The 16487-nt window shown below is 38.1% G+C and overlaps 2 protein-coding genes across 2 annotated transcripts; both read left to right on the forward strand.

Moving 5' to 3' along the window:
* Positions 1-3378: 3378 nt before the first annotated feature.
* LOC122297442 (26S proteasome non-ATPase regulatory subunit 9) lies at positions 3379-8863 on the forward strand. Its single transcript, XM_043107490.1, has 5 exons — positions 3379-3641; positions 4116-4176; positions 5268-5372; positions 7602-7965; positions 8429-8863. The coding sequence occupies exons 1-5, from the start codon at positions 3501-3503 to the stop codon at positions 8448-8450; spliced, it is 693 nt and encodes a 230-aa protein (XP_042963424.1). The 5' UTR covers positions 3379-3500; the 3' UTR covers positions 8451-8863.
* Positions 8864-11513: 2650 nt separating this feature from the next.
* LOC122296963 lies at positions 11514-16447 on the forward strand. Its single transcript, XM_043106758.1, has 2 exons — positions 11514-12659; positions 13076-16447. Exons 1-2 carry the CDS (start codon positions 11514-11516, stop codon positions 16445-16447), a joined length of 4518 nt encoding a protein of 1505 aa, XP_042962692.1.
* The last annotated feature ends 40 nt before the right edge of the window (positions 16448-16487 follow it).

A 16487-nucleotide genomic window follows, 5' to 3' on the forward strand; every position in this document is an offset into this window, starting at 1 on the left:
CACAAATATGAGGGTTCTATTTTTATTAATTTTTTATAAAAAATGATTTAATATTATTAATTATTAAGAAAAAAATAAATAATTTTATTAATAATTACTTCCTTAATTTTTAAATAAAAATAAATTAATAAAAAAAATTAAAATACATGAGCAATAAGATTGAATAGTAAAAATGATAGATTCTCTAGACATTTTGTGATTTATATTGAGTAATGATATGGTAGTAACAGTAAAGACCGCGAGTGTGGCTCATCGTTATGAAAAGATGTAGAATTTATTATTAAAAAATTAATTTTTTTTATTTAGATTTCACATTTATTCACTTTTTATAAAAGATTGTACAACATGCACTCCACAACTGTAAAAATCATTTCTCATTTATATTTACCTTTCATCTTACTATATGTTTCATATTTTTTCAATCTAATAAGAAATGATTTGTACATTTTAAGATGGATAAGTCTAGCTTATTTTTTTTTTAACAGTGCAATGAATAGAACTTGCATACTTTAAAACTATCACTACTCTTTTCCAATAGACTAGAATCAAGTTCAATAATCTGTATTAATGAGAGAGAATTATTACTGTCGAATGGGTAGCTCATATTTATAATTATGTGATAATATTTAATCATATATATCTCTTTTATTCTAGAATTTAGATATTTATTATAAGATCTTAGACCAAAAGTCAATAAATGGTTTGCTAGAAATTGAATATCAAACAGAGATGAAAATTGCAAAACAGTGAAGTAATTGTTAATCTGTCTCTTAGACAAATATTGTCTCTCACTCACGAATTGAGTTATGCAAAAGAAAATTTGGCTATTATGTCCTCAAGATACAATACTGTTTATATAATGTGCAGATTGTAAATTCTGAACATTATTCTTAAAACGAACAGATATAAATAACAGCAATGGATGCAATGTTTTGTTTTAATTTAAACAAAACGATCAGAAAAGTAACTGTCATTGTTAGTTATTAATAACTGTCAAAAATTAAAGAAATGCATCACTTCGTTTGATTAAAATAAATTCATCACTTACGACGATGCTAAGTGCTAAGTGTGTCTAAAGCATCTATGCATTGCGCGCGCGTGCAGTCAGTGCAAAGCACTGAGTGACACTACTATTATGTATCTACCCTTATATTCTATTTTATATATCGTGAAACTTATTTACTTATAAACCATTAAAAGTATGATTTTCTTTTCAATGTCGGACTAACAAAAAGTCATATTAGAAGAAAACTCTAAAAGATAAAGATTTATTTAAAATATTGAAATAATCCAACATGGTTAAGCTATATATGTCGCATTAAACAATCCTACACAGCCATGTATATTATTCTTTGTCCAAAAAAGTAATCTTGGGTAGGATTTTTATGCTCCCTGTAAACGTAAAAGTCTTATTCGATCTTGGCATCTTTCATGGTGAGTACAATATACATCTCACCCAATTGGGAATCTATATGAACTTTCACATGAATTTTGATTATTGAGAATAAAGACTTCGAGCAATGAATATGGAATTTGTGCCAAAATATCAGAGCTTAAAGTTATGGATTCGATACTGAGTGTTAGGGGTTTTTTCCCTCTCGGGCCTGAGGTCCAGAATATGAGCCGAATGCCATAAGAGGTCCAGGCCAACCAGATAATCCATAGCCTAGTTAAAGGAATCCTGGCTCCCAAGCAAAGGTCAGTTTATAGCCTTAGAAGCACGAGAAGTCCACGCTTGCGTCAAGGAGGAAGAAGCACGCCACCCCACCGAAACTGAACCCTAGGTAACCGTGAGTGAACAGGTGAGCGTGGATCACGAGGAGCCATTGATCATTTGACGAGAGGAAAATAAAGGATCTGAAGGTGTGCAACCCTTATTAGAACAAGGTAGAGAGCCACATAGCATTAAATATACCCCCCAGAAGGCCACGTTGCATTAAATGAACTTAGTGGAAGGAATTGCGAAGGGGACACCACCCCCTAACATAGAGCATGGGTGCCTGATTTCATAGACCAGACATAAAAGGGCAACTCCTAGGTATTAGGACTTTCTCTAGACACTCTGAATTCTTTACCTTTTTACTTTCTGCTCTAAAATGATATTGACTTTGGCATCGGAGACTCTCTAGCCACCACTGCGGCCCTCGTCTTGTAGTGTTTTTTTTGTGTTCACAAGTCTAAGACTGAAGACCCAACCTGCTGAGAGCCCGGCTCAAAGACATGCGAAATATGACGTTAACACTTATCATCCTATATTTTTAAAGTTTAAAGTGCGATAAAAGATAGTTATATGAAGTAATTGTTCTTGTATTAAGTTTCCTAAATAAGATTGAATATTTAATAAAGAATAATGTTAGATACAACTTTAACATATGTAAGTCTCGCGTACTCTCTTCGATTAAAGTAGATTATACCCATTAAAAATTTAATTTTTTCACGTGAATTTTAAATTTACTCACTTTTTTCAAAGTAAATATACTGAACTCACACACATTAGAATTGAAAATATCATTTCTCTTTAATAAATACTATGAGATTAATTTCATATGGTTATCTAACTCCCACTCTGGGTTTAGAATTTGAAGACAATTTAGAAATCATCTTGATTCACTTCACATAAAAACAATGAGCAATTTAAACTATTACCAAAGTTAAAGATGTGTCTTTGAGAATTCATAACCATGGTCCCATGTTAGGTTGATGGGTTTTCCATCAAATCAAAAAGTAAAAAAAAAAAAATTATCCATAGTTTTGTGCTTTAATTCTCATATATTAAAAGATGTACAAAAGCATTCTAAAATCTTATTCTAGACAATAGCATGAAATATCCTTTCATTGGGCTCTAATTCTATAACTCCTCAATTGAAGACCCAAACCCAAATCATCTCCCTTTTTTTATCTATCAAAATCTGAAAAACCCTAGAGCAAGATCCTTGCACAATCCCTCTTGCCATTCCTTTTTCTATGAGCATCCCCCCCCCCCCCCCCCCCCCCCCCCCCCCACACACACACACATATATAGTTGCATTAACTTCCTCACCTCCCTGACACATAATGGACTTATACTTGACCTTATGGCAACTATTGTAGATTAAAATGATGCTAACTCTTTGTTCTCATTGCAACAACAACAATTTTAGAAATAAAGTTATTCATGCAAATATTTTTTTAATGAATTTATAATTTTTTTTTAAAATAATTAAAATGATTTAAAAAATACTTAAAAATATATAAAAAATAAAATAATATCTAGGTGCCCAAGCATTTGGAAAAAGAAAAAAAAAAAAAAAAAAACTCCCTCACACTGTTACACACACATGCATGATGCATCCGATACAAGTTTACTAAACTGCCCACTATGAACCTACCAAAAGACTTCTCATGCCTCCCTGCCTCTGGAGTCTGGTATACAAAATACCAAACTCGCTGCTCGAAACACAGCAGTAGGCAGTATTATCTGAAGGCGGTGATAAAATCATCCGGACGGAACAGGGAAGAGAATGGTGGCCACGAACCTAAAATCGGAGACGATGACTCTGATGGAGAAGAGGAGCTCCATAGAGGCCGAGATGAACTCCATCATCGACCGCCTCTGTCAGCCTGGCGGCCCCGGTCTTTCTGGCAATCTCGTCGATTCTGAGGTGTTTTGTTTATTCCCCATCATTTTGATTACGCATACTGTCGTTTCGGATTTGAGATTGGGTTAGTTTTCTGTTTGATTGCTGAGTAATGGGAAAAATAAAGATTTAGTTTTTCCGTGTTCTGCTTGTTTTTTAACCGGTAGGTTGAGCTCCATTTTGTTTTAAATAAATAATTTTTATCGATTTATTACGCTCTCTATTTGATTAATTAGAGAATGGAGGACGAATTACGGAAATTTCTTTCAACGAGAAAAGTGGTAATGTTGGTCTCAGTGTAGTTTAGCCTTTTTTTTTCCCAAGTTACTGGGAAATATAAGTTATACGATGTAGGTGCTATGAACGTTTTTTTTTTTTTTTTTTTAATTATTATTTTTATTTTATCGGGAACTAAGCGTAGTCTTGGTGTAGATGCCGATCAAAGACACGTATTGTAGATTTGACGATTCTGGGGCCTTTGTTGTTTGGTTTATGCAGGGGTTTCCTCGCTCGGATATTGACATTCCAGGGGTGCGAGCAGAGCGGCACCGTCTTTCTGGTAAGATGGTTGTTTTTGCTGTGTTTTCATTGAATTGCGCAATGAGCATGTGCTTGTTATCAGCTGTAAAGGTCTTAGAGCATAAATACAAACTAAAGGTGGAGCATATTGAACGAAAATAACGCATACATAACGCACATATAGGAAGAAAAATATATTTTACACTCACCAACTAATAGGCATTTTACAATTTGCACTCCTAAGTAGTAACATTGACATATTATATTTTCAAACTATTAAAAATTGAAAAATAGTATCTTCTTCTAATTCTGGTCGTTGAGATGAATGAAAGACAGGTAAAAATAGATAAGATGAATGAAAGACAGGTAAAAATAGATAAGATGACACAATTTTGACAGTTGGATCTTAATGGAGATCGTATATTACAACTTCTTGGTAGTTTGAGGGTGTATTGTGTCAATGCTGGTAGCTTGATATGCATAGTGTAGAATGCCTGTTGGTTGGATGGCAGAAAATGTGATCTTCTATATATCTAGGTATCTATATATGCATATATATATGTATGCATATATGTACATTTGTGTACTTACATATGACTGTCAATGACACTTTGTCTTGTTTGTTCAAATTGAATTCGAGTTCTTACAGAGTTTTGAAGCCTTCATGAGGAATGAGTACAATAATCTAAGTTATTATGAGAGTTATTGTGTGGGAGCCCTTGCTTTCGTTTCAACTTGGTAATCATAACCAAGATTGAATACCTATGCTTTCAAAATGTTAATATTCATAGTGAAGTACCTAATTTTAAAGCATCGTGATGATGATATTATATAGTAAATGAAGAAAAGTAATTGTGGAGATGGAGACTTCATAATATTTGAGCTTCAGCATACCCTTTTGGATGCCAGCTACAATAGATGGCCAAAAACTTTTAGTGAGCCCCATTTGTTCGGATTATCTATGCAACTGAAAGTGATGTAATTAATATACTATTGATTTAAGGGCTTGGTTATTATTTAACTGCAGTTATAGCAACTTCGAAAGTTCTATCAGTGTTACTCTTCATAGCAGAAGTTTCTGTCAAAATCGTTTTGTTAATCTTAATTTTTATTTTCTTCTCTATTGGGCAGAGCTACGGAGTGATCACAGAGAGATAACAGAGAAAATAAATCAGAACATACAGGTTCTGCATTCAGCAAGGCTCCCTTCTAAGTCTTCACCCCCAACAGACCAAGGTAAATAGATGAAATAAATGTCATTCTACCTAGGTTTGTTGAGAAAGATATTACAGAAAGTATTATCAATTGATGTTACTTGGTGGAACTTCATTGATTGAAGGTAGCAACATTTGCGTATTAAAGCAAAAAGGAAAAATTGAAATTTAGTCCTTCTGTTTTCACTTGTAAAAGTATCCTCTAACTACCAAATAAAAAGAAAACAAAAGTCACTGAGTGAAGGATCTTCTGTTGGAGTTCTACTTTCATGTGTCATGCCATATCAAAAATAAAAATAATATAAATATGGAGGGGAAACGGAGCCCTCTGCTTCCTCTTCCCCCGTGGAGGAAGGGCAAACCTTACCCCTTAAGTTTTTTTTACCAATTTATTTTTTTAGTTTTAGTTTTTATTTTTTTCTTTTGATGTATGGCATGCCAAGTCAGCCTTTCCATCAACGTTTTGGATGGATCCCTGCGAAATAATCTTTTTAAAGGTCCTTAACTTGGGGGCCTTATTTTTGGTAGTTTAATGACCTTTTTCTTTCAAGTGAGTAAATGAAATTTTTGTTGGTCAGAAGATATAGAATTTCTAGCTACAATGTGGATCTTGAATGAACAGTAAGTTATTTATACTGTGTTGTGATACTTGTTAGTGCTCACTAGATGACATTTTTTCTTATTATTGCTCACTAATTGTGATACTTTTTGTTCAGAATTTTGTGGCAGTATTCAGAAAGTTTTACAAACTTATGTGTATTCTAGATCCCGACTGTAAGCTGGATAATACAATGTTTTCCAAAATGTTTGTTTTATTTTAATGCTGTCCTAGTTGTAGAATTATGTGAGTTCTTGAAGTTTTTGTAAGGAGTTGCAATTATTAAGCCTAATGGATTAGCTACTTAATTCTGGTTGTTGTGTCATAGGCAGTTATCCCATTCTTTGTTTGTTAGTTCTTAGTTAATACTATTCTACAGAACCTTGGGTTCCAGTTTTGCCTCATAGTACTTTAGTAAGTGCCTCATTTACCCCATAAGATATCCACTTCCGCAACGTTCATGCTATGATACCCCATATTATAAGGATAATGGTAGGTGGTGTATGGGATCCCATATTGCTTGGAAATGAGAAGTTATTACTCTTTATGAGGTTTCAATGGGGCTCCAATTATATCATTGATTAGTCATTTTAGAGTATATTTCGTGTGATTTGGGCCTTCCATTGGGGTGTTACAAATGGTATCAGAGTCTATTCCAACCAGAAATATGGGACTTGAGTTGTGCCATCTACAATGGACTGGCCCGACGAAGACATCGGGAATTTAAGGGGGGAGATTGTTATAATTCATATGATAAGGATAAGGGTAGGTGGTGTATGAGATCTCATATTGCTTGGGAAGGAGAAATTCTTGCTCTTTATAAGGTTCCAATGGCACTCCAATTGTATCATTGACAAGTCCTTTTGGAGTATAGGCCATATGGTTTGGGCCTTTCATTGGGGCGTTACACATGCACATGTGGGAATCTGGGATGATGAAATCTAATGTCTTGTCAAATTTGATTCTGTGAGATGTTAGTTCCTTGAAGTAGACATTACGGGGTTTTCCCCAAAAGCTACATATCTTTGTTCTGATCCTATGCGTTTCAACATGATATCAAAATGGTTTATCAGTTAGGATTTGTTTTGTTTGACTTAATTGAACATTGCATATTGTTTCGCTTGAAGATGAAGAAAATTTCTTTATTAATGGGTCTTACTTGTACAGTGTCTGTAGTTATGAGAACCTGCTTACTTTGGCTTTATCTAGCTTGACAAGTAGTGTGCTGTTTGACGGTAGGGTTTACCTGCTTAGCCATGCAGGTTCTGGTTATGGCAGCCAATTTTTAGTTTTAAATATTCAAGCTGTTAAGCATTAACTTCTTTAGATTGGTAAGTGGAATTTTTTTAATAGAAGCTATGTGGGTACCACCCAAGCACATTGGAAGTACACAGGAGTTACATTTAAATAGATGCTAAGCATGACTTTCTACCTGCAATGGATTTTTCATCTATCTTAAATACAGGGTTACTTAGCGTGGTATAACAACATGCAAATGAGAATAATTTTCAGTTTGAACTGTGAAGTTCTCTAACTTCTATTATTATGAGTTTTTTTCCTGTCTTGTCCCTGTAAAACTGTAGCTAAAATGGTCATGTCTACGTGAGTAAAACTGTAGCAACACATTGACTGCATGTTTTGCTTATATGCAAGGCAATGAAGAGGGGTCAAACAGCCAACACTCTGCAGTTCCCAGTGCTGGCCCATCTACATCCTTCCATGGTGTTGTAGTGAGAGATTCTCCCAACTCCATGGATGTGGATCTGGTTGTCAGTTTACCATATGCCATGGTTGATGAGATAGCTGATGCATCACCAGCAGCAGAGGATGGTTTACAGCTGGGAGATCAGATTGTCAAATTTGGGAGTGTTGAAGCTGGTGAAAATTTGGCACAAAGGCTTGCTTCTGAAGCTCAGATAAATCAAGGTCGTGCAATACCAATATCAATTATGAGGCAGGGTGCACCAATCAACTTTACAGTGACACCCCGCACATGGCAAGGCAGGGGTCTACTAGGGTATATCCATCATCTTCTTTAGTTGTGCTATACTCTTATCTAATTTGTTGTTGAGTTAGGAATGCTGGCCATGATTTCTCAAAATGTTAATATGTTCTGGAAGGAACTACACAGAAGAAAACTTTTCATCCATTATGATGGCTCACTTAGGATACGAGTTATAACATGTAGCGGAGATGGTGACATACTGACATGCAGATAAACATCAAGAAGATGGTGATTTTATTGCTAAAAGAAACATATGCTTCTGCAATAATGTAAATATGTAGGAAAGCTAGCCACAAACAATGGAGAACGATAGTTTGTTTACTGCTGAATACTTGCAAAACTTGTAGCTAGAACTCGATAACTAGCAAACAAAACTCATACTGAATATTGGAGACCATAATTGTATAAAGTATAGACTGTTAATTATACTGCCAACGAATGTCACTAACTCATTCGTTATGTTGGATGCTTGCAGATGCCATTTTCGGATCTTATAATTTCAGTTCATCGCATGGACGTGGAACTGTGGAAGCACAAATGATTCGTTTTATTTCTTTAAGCAGGACAGTGTTCAGGGCATCCTTTTTGGTGTTATATTCAATGGTAAAATGATGTTATCCTTGACTTGAGAGGCAGAGGCACTATTTACATATCCTAGCTAATATTGGATCAGCTTGTGTTCTGATGGGACTCCAGAATGGGTTAACTCTATGACGGGTGCTTTTAGACGTCCTCTTTTCCCCAACCTTGCTCTTACATAAAAGTAAATCTTATAATTGGGTTTATAATAGTCTGTCAAGAAGTTTTTAGTAACTTCCATAGCTTTTGTGAACAAAATGCCGAAGGTCGGCTGATTGTGTCTCGAGTAAATAGCAAATCTGAAGGATCCTTCTTCTTTTGCCCTGGAAAATTTTCTTCCTGTTTTATATACCACCCATCGTCACTAAGAAGTTTACTAATTTGCCTGCTCATTGGGTTCCTAGATGGGTTTGTTTTCCTCCATTTGTAAGTCTTCAAGGTCTGTGCTTCGTTCCCCTTCAATCTATTATCATAGAATGAAGACAAAATATACCAAGCTTTATATTTTACATCTCAAACTACAAATTCTGTCGTGATATACCCTCAGACAGATCACAGAAAAAGGTAGAGCGAAAAATAACGCTGATTAACTTTAGAATTTGATGCTTTTTTCCAGTACTTCTCTGCGTTAAGGTGATAGTCCAATGGTTGCATGCCATGTCAACCCATCTTTTGCAGATCTTAGAGAATGAAATCTCTCTTTCTAATATACGACAGTCGACAAAGGATACGCCTTTCTTTTACTGCTTGGCTTTGCTTTTGACCTTTTTCCCTTTTGGAATTTATCACACTGAGGATTAGTCGATCAGATCATGTTTCACAGTTTGAGTCGGTATCTTCATGTCCAGGGCTTCAGAATCTTGATGTGAAACCTCAACAAATTTGGGGTAGAAGAATCTTTCTAATTTTCTGAAGATGCAATAGCCTAAAATTAAATAAAGTCAAGTCTGAAAATGCAGTAGGCTATCAGTATCAGGTATCGCCTGCACAAATCTTGAATCTTTCATCGACTCTTGCTCTAAACCATTCAAATCTTGTATTCTCCTCTTTACATTGGGTTGATCATTACATGATGCACCAAAAAGAATTAAAACAAACTTAAGATATACAGAATTAAATGTGATCTAAAGCATAAAAGAACCCTATTAATACATTGCTTTAACAACTGCCTTGTCCATGGCCATCTATAAGATTAAACTAATTAATAGGTATCATTTTCCAATTTATTGTCTGTTAAGCTATTTGCTATATTCGTTATTTTTTTGAGTGTTTGTAATTAGGGCTGTTCATCCGGACCGGGTTTTACCCGGTCCGGACCGGAACCCGGATAACCGGGTGTCCGGTTATGGGTTTCGACCCGGACTTAGTCCGGACCGAAACCCGCATTTTTAAAACCCGGATAAACCGGACCGAGTTTCGGATTTTAAACCCGAAACCCGGGTTTAAACCCAACACCCGGATTTTTTTCAAATCCACTTAACTAAGGGCAACGGAACCGGGTTATAAGTCTCAGTGATTTAAGGACCTAACGTCCTGGACTCCAGTGATGATCACTGAGAGAGGCAGCAGAACGACACCAGAGAGGCAGCGGAACGACACTGTGAGAGAGAGAGAGAGAGAGAGAGAGAGAGAGAGAGAGAGAGAGAGAGAGAGAGAGAGAGAGAGAGAGAGATACGTATACCATGCAACGTCTGCGGGTTGGGGGGGTTGCTGCGAAGGTGTTGACCTTCAACTAATCGGCGTCAGACGGTGGAGGCTCGTTCCCCGGCGTCTTCTGCTGGCGGTGACGACCTGAAAAGGGATAAGTGATGACCGGCGTTATCTGCGGCTGAGGAAGGAAACGTGGACGTATAACGGGGCACTACCGTGGCGGTTTCCGGTGGCTGGGCTCTGCTGGACGTATAACGTTTTGCTCTGTTTTCATGCTGAAAAACAGAGATTTCTATATTGTGGGTACAGGAACGTCGTGGGTGTGGAAGACGTGCGGCGGTGGAGGTTTCTTCCGGTGGTTTTCTGCTTGGCGTGTCGGTGGCCCTCAATCTGTGCTCCGATGGTCTAGTGTAGCACACCGGCGGCTGTAAGTTTAAAAAAAAAAAAAAATAGAAGAACTTTGTAATATACACAAAGTTCCGACACTTTGTAATGGTCTAGTGTAGCACATCGGAGCACAAATTTTGTGCTCCGATGGTCTATGACACCAGCGACTGTAACTTTGCAAGTTTAAAAAAAAAAAAATGAAGAAGAAGAAGAAATCCGGGTAATACCCGGAACCGGATTTCCGGGTTTTTAAAAAACCCGAATGCACCCAGATTTCGGTCTGGGTCATAACCGGATAGACCCGGACCGAAATCCGGTCCGGATTTAAAAACCGGGTTCCGGGCCGGGTACACCCGGATACCCGGTTCGAAACCCGGATGAACAGTCCTATTTGTAATAATGCTCATCCCTCTTTGTTAGGAATATAATAAATAATTAAATTTACATTTTTTTCGTTAGCTTAAATTTGTAGTAAAAAAAATAGTGATTTTACATGTATCAGAGCGAACTCGAGTTCGAATTCTAATTTTACATTTCATTCCATAAAATTAAATATTTTGTGTGTCAATTCACTTATTAGTATTGACACTTATTAGTGAGGAGTTTAGTGTTTTTTTAATCCTAATCAAGCATACTTAGCATTATAAAAGAGAAGTTTGAGGTACAAAGGGAGTTCAAGGTGGATCATTTCCATTATCAATAAACAAAATGCATCTTATCAAGGTCGGCACATTGGTAGTCACTCTTTTTCTCTCTGAAAAAGGAGTGGAAGGTGTGAGTGCGTAGTGCTGGAGGCAGTTATAACGGAAAAAGGAATCTGGAGGTGGCCCCGGCTAACTCTGGAGGTTTGTGGAAGCAGAGTGCGGCTGAGGTGCGGAGAGGTATTGGAGGTCAAGGCGGTTAGGGAAGCAGATTATTCAGGCGTAAGTGAAGGTGACGACGTGATGGAAGACCTAGAGGAAAAATGGAAGGAACTACGGTTGAGAGAAGAGGAAAAAATGGTAATAGAGATTGATGATGAGGTATCGGGAGATCTGCTGATGAAAGAACAGAGGTCTTTACTCGGAAAACTTTGTTCGAACCGGCTGATTAGTAAGGAGGTGATGGAAAGCACACTGGCAAAAATTTGGAGAATCAGTAAGAAGGCACAATTCACTGAGGTGAGTCCGAATACTTTTGCTATAGTGTTTGGTAACATAGCTGATAAACAGAAGGTCTGGTCAGGCAGACCATGGCTGTTTGACAACCAGTTAGTGGTGTTGAAGGAGTTCGATGGCTTTACGCCATTGAAACAAGTGAACTTTACCTCAGAAAGTTTTTGGGTAAGGTTTCACAACTTACCGTTATCTTGTATGACGGAAGTCCGAGGTGAACAGATTGGGAGTACAGTGGGAAGGGTGGATGTGCAGGGAGATGGCAGCGGATGGGGGAAGTTTCTGAGAGTTCAGATCCATATGGATCTCAATCAACCTCTAGCAAGAGGGAGAACTCTGATGGTTAAAGGCAATGAGATCTGGATCCCATTTAGTTACGAAAAGATGCCTAGAATATGTTTCTCCTGTGGTTGTATAGAGCATGGTCTAAATGAGTGTAAAGAAGGAGGCAGGATAGTAGGGGATGAAAATCAGTATGGTCAATGGTTGAGGGCCAAGCAAGATTATAGAAATAATTTCTTTGTGAAAATGCAAAAAAATGAGGAAAGGAATGGGTGGTGGAAGGAGAAGGAGAATATGCCTTATGCTGAAGGTAGTGGGGGAAGTAATAAAGAGGGGGGCAGTAGAGTTAGGGAAGAAAGTGTAGAAGGAATTGAGGTGAATGAAAAAGGGAAGGAAAGGGGATTAAAGGGGAATGAAAAAACTAAGGAAGGGGAGGACAGTGGGGAATTAGGTAGTAGTAATGGGGTCGAGGGAGTAAAGGAAAGGGATGAATCAACCATGCTAATTACTATGCATGGTCAAAAAGAAAATATGGAAACGGGGTTGCAGGATGTTGCAGTTCAGTTTGAGACCATGGGGAAGGAAGTTGGTAGTGAGTTGAGGAGCAAGGAAGTGGGTGAAAGGGTGGAAGGAAGCAGGTCAGAAAAACTAGGTGTATGGAAGAGGAGAGCTCGAGAAAAACACAAAACAGAAGAGTTAGTTAAAAAAGAAAAAACCAAAAAGAAAAGGGGAATGTTTGATGAAGAAGGAGGGGGTGCAAACAAGAAAGGGAAGTGGAGTGGCAGTTTTGATGCCCCTATTGGAATGGCGGAGGCTGAAATTCAGCCCCGCCAATTATTATGAAAATGATAAGCTGGAACTGCCGAGGATTGGGGAATCCTTGGACAGTTCAGGACCTCTGCTTAATGGTAGAGAGTAATAAACCCAACTTAGTTTTCTTAATGGAAACTAAGCTTAGAAAGATGAAATGTGAGAAAATAAAAAGAAGACTGGGATTTGAAGGTTGTTTTGAAGTTGAGGCAGTGGGAAAAGGGGGTGGTATGGTTCTGTTATGGAATGAAAATATGCAGCTGGATATTGTGAATTATTCACAAAGACATATTAGTGCTTGGGTAATAGAGGAGGGGGTAAGTAAATGGCTTCTTACGTGCTTCTATGGAGCACCTGAAACAGCTAAAAGAAAAGACACATGGGTCATGCTTAAGAGTTTGAAACCAAAGGGTGGTGAGGGCTGGTTGATAGTAGGGGATTTCAATGAAATTTTAACTGCTGATGAGAAGTGGGGAGGAAAGGTTAGACCAGATGGACAAATGGAGTTATTCAGGGAGGTGATGAGTGAAGGAGATTTGCATGATCTGGGGTGGAGGGGAGACAAGTACACGTGGAGCAACTCACATGCTGACTCAACTTTTACTAAAAAAAGGTTAGATAGAGCTGTGGCAAACCCCAAATGGATGGACATCTACTCTGAAGCTTGGGTGGAAGTGTTAGTGGCTAGAACTTCGGATCATAAGCCACTGTTAGTGCACTTAAATAGACAAGATCAAAGGGTAGTGGCACAACTCAGGCAAAAGAAAAGAGGTTTTAAATATGAGGCTTGCTGGGCTTTAGAGAAGGAATGTGAGGTGGTCTTAAGGAAAGCTTGGGGAGAAGATGGACCACATAACCAAACTGTTATGGGTTTACTGAATAATAGTAGAAAGGCTCTTCAGTTATGGAGTAAGTCAAAGAGGCAGAGGAGTGGGAAAGAAATAGAAGACAAAACAAAGTATTTAAAGAGACTACAAGCTGAGGAAAGCAGGGGTAATGTGGAAGAGATCAGGAAGACTACTACAGATCTGCATCTGCTGTTAGAAAAGGAGGATCTCTGGTGGAAACAAAGGGCTAAAACAAATTGGTACAAATATGGAGATCGAAACACTAAGTATTTCCATGCTTGTGCTAATCAAAGGAAAAAAAGAAATTTCATTAAAGAAATAGAAGATCCAAGTAACAATATGGTTTGTGGATTCAAACAGGTGGAAGAAACATTCAGAAATTACTTTGGCACTGTTTTTCAGTCTATAAAGCCAAGCAAGGTTGAGATTGAAGCATGTTTAGTGGGTATGGGTGGAAGGGTGACTGAGAGGATGAATGAGAAACTGTCAAGAAGATTCACAGCAGTGGAAGTGGAGAAAGCAGTGAAACAAATGGCCCCTCTGAAGGCACCTGGACCAGATGGTTTTGGACCTTGCTTCTATCAAAATCATTGGGGAATAGTTTCTGAAGAAGTAAACAAAGCAGCTTTGGCAATTCTGAATGGTAGTCCTTTGGATCCTACTCTCAATTACACTTACTTAGCCTTGATCCCAAAGACGAAGTCCCCTAGAAAAGTGACTGAGTATCGACCCATCAGTTTGTGTAATGTTTTGTACAAAATAGTCTCTAAAACTATCACAAACAGATTCAAAGGGGTTTTAGCTGAAATAATTTCCCCTAAACAAAGTGCTTTCCTGCCTGGAAGACTGATCAATGACAACATTATGATAGCCTATGAGTTATTACACTCAATGAGAAATAGGAAGAAGGGGAAGGTGGGAAGCATGGCCATGAAGCTAGACATGTCAAAGGCCTATGACCGAGTGGAATGGGAGTTTTTGGAGGCTGTGCTGTATAAACTTGGTTTCTGTACTCAATGGGTAGATTTAGTGATGAAATGTGTAAGAACAGCTTCATACTCAGTGCTCATTAATGGAATCCCTGGATTAAAATTTTGGCCTTCAAGAGGGTTGAGACAAGGGGATCCTTTGTCACCCTATCTATTCATTATATGTGCTGAGGGATTAAGTAGTCTGTTAGACTATTATGCGAAGAATCATTGGATCAAAGGGGTGCAAGTGGCTCGAGGAGGGACAAGCATCAATCATCTCCTCTTCGCAGATGATTGCATCTTATTTGGCAAAGCAAAAATTGCAGAATGGAGAAGATTACAAGAAGTGCTACAAGTTTATGAAAGGGCATCGGGTCAGTTCCTCAACAAAGATAAAACTGCTGTGTTCTTTAGTAACAACTCACAGCCAGCTGAAATACAGGCTATAAAGGAGGCAGGCCAGAATTATGTTTGTGGAACATATGAAAAATATTTGGGGCTCCCTACTATTGTAGGAAGATCTAAATTCAACACTTTTAGAAGCCTAAAAGAGAGGATCTGGCAGAGAATTGTCAGTTGGGAAAATAGATTTCTGTCCCAAGCTGGGAAAGAAGTTCTTATTAAAGCTGTACTGCAATCCATCCCAACTTATACTATGGGGGTTTTCAAACTTCCTAGTAGGTTGTGCAAAGATATTAATGGGATGTTATCCAAGTTTTGGTGGGGAAAAAAGCAGGAAGGTAGAGGGCTGATATGGAGGAAATGGGAAAGGCTGAGTGAGCAGAAACTGAAAGGGGGAATGGGTTTTAGGGACTTGGAGAGTTTTAACTCTGCCCTTCTTGCAAAACAAGGGTGGAGAATCCTCAAGTATCCTCTTAGTTTGGCTGCAGTGATTTTTAGAGAAAAATACTTTAGAAATGGGAGCTTTATGGAGGCAAAATTGGGATCACAACCATCTCTCATATGGAGAAGCATATGCTCAGCTAGGACCATTTTGAAAGAAGGGTTGAGGTGGAGAGTAGGGGATGGAAAGGAGATTAAAATATGGGGTTCGAAGTGGTTGACAAGCCCTACTTCTTATGCTGTTCAATCTCCAGTGAAGGTGCTGCAGGAAGATGCTAAAGTTGAGGAGTTGATTGATACTCAGAAAGGTGAATGGGATGAAGCCAAGATTAGAGAAATTTTTGTAACAGAGGAAGCTGAAATAATACTAAGTATGCCCTTAAGTAGTAGAGGAACAAAAGACAGATTGGTATGGGGTCCATCTCAGAAAGGCCTTTTCTCAGTGAAGAGTGCATATTACTTACAGCTGGAGTTATGGGGAAGAAACCAAGGGGAAAGCTCAGTAGAAGAGAAGAGGGACGATAGATGGAACAGAATATGGGACTTGAAGGTACCAGGAGTGACCAAGTTATTCATTTGGAGGGCTGCAAATAACTTGCTGCCCACAAAAGAAAATCTGTACAAGAGAAAGGTGATTGAGGAAAAAAGGTGCCCTTTGTGTGATGCAGAGGAGGAAACAATTATGCATGCTTTATGGGAGTGCCCTGCAGCCAATAACTTGTGGGGAAATGATGAAAGCTGTGTCAAAAAGTGGGCCAGAACTGAATGGAACTTTATGTCTCTATGGGAGAAATTTATGGACAGACTCACAAAGGACCAGATGGAGGAGATGGCTGTATTGTTGAGGAAGGTGTGGCTGAGAAGAAATGATTGGGTGTTTGAAAGGAGAATGGCATGTCCTAAGAACTCGTTCAGTGCTACAAAGGCAGCTTTGCATGAGTTTCAGGCCTCTCAGTTGGCTTCAAATTAGAATGAGATGGTACAGAAAACAGACACAGGAAGGGTAAAAT

Source organism: Carya illinoinensis, chromosome 15 (genome assembly GCF_018687715.1).
Source record: "Carya illinoinensis cultivar Pawnee chromosome 15, C.illinoinensisPawnee_v1, whole genome shotgun sequence".
NCBI classification, from domain to species: Eukaryota; Viridiplantae; Streptophyta; class Magnoliopsida; order Fagales; family Juglandaceae; genus Carya; species Carya illinoinensis.

Excerpts from the sequence above, each read along its gene's own strand:
- LOC122297442 (XM_043107490.1), top strand. The coding sequence starts at position 3,501 with ATGGTGGCCACGAACCTAAAATCGGAGACGATGACTCTGATGGAGAAG. Across the intron at positions 3,642-4,115 it reads GCAATCTCGTCGATTCTGAG|GGGTTTCCTCGCTCGGATAT; the intron begins GTGTTTTGTTTA and ends TGGTTTATGCAG. Across the intron at positions 5,373-7,601 it reads TTCACCCCCAACAGACCAAG|GCAATGAAGAGGGGTCAAAC; the intron begins GTAAATAGATGA and ends CTTATATGCAAG.
- LOC122296963 (XM_043106758.1), top strand. The coding sequence starts at position 11,514 with ATGGAAGACCTAGAGGAAAAATGGAAGGAACTACGGTTGAGAGAAGAG. Across the intron at positions 12,660-13,075 it reads GCAGGTCAGAAAAACTAGGT|CTGGATATTGTGAATTATTC; the intron begins GTATGGAAGAGG and ends GAAAATATGCAG.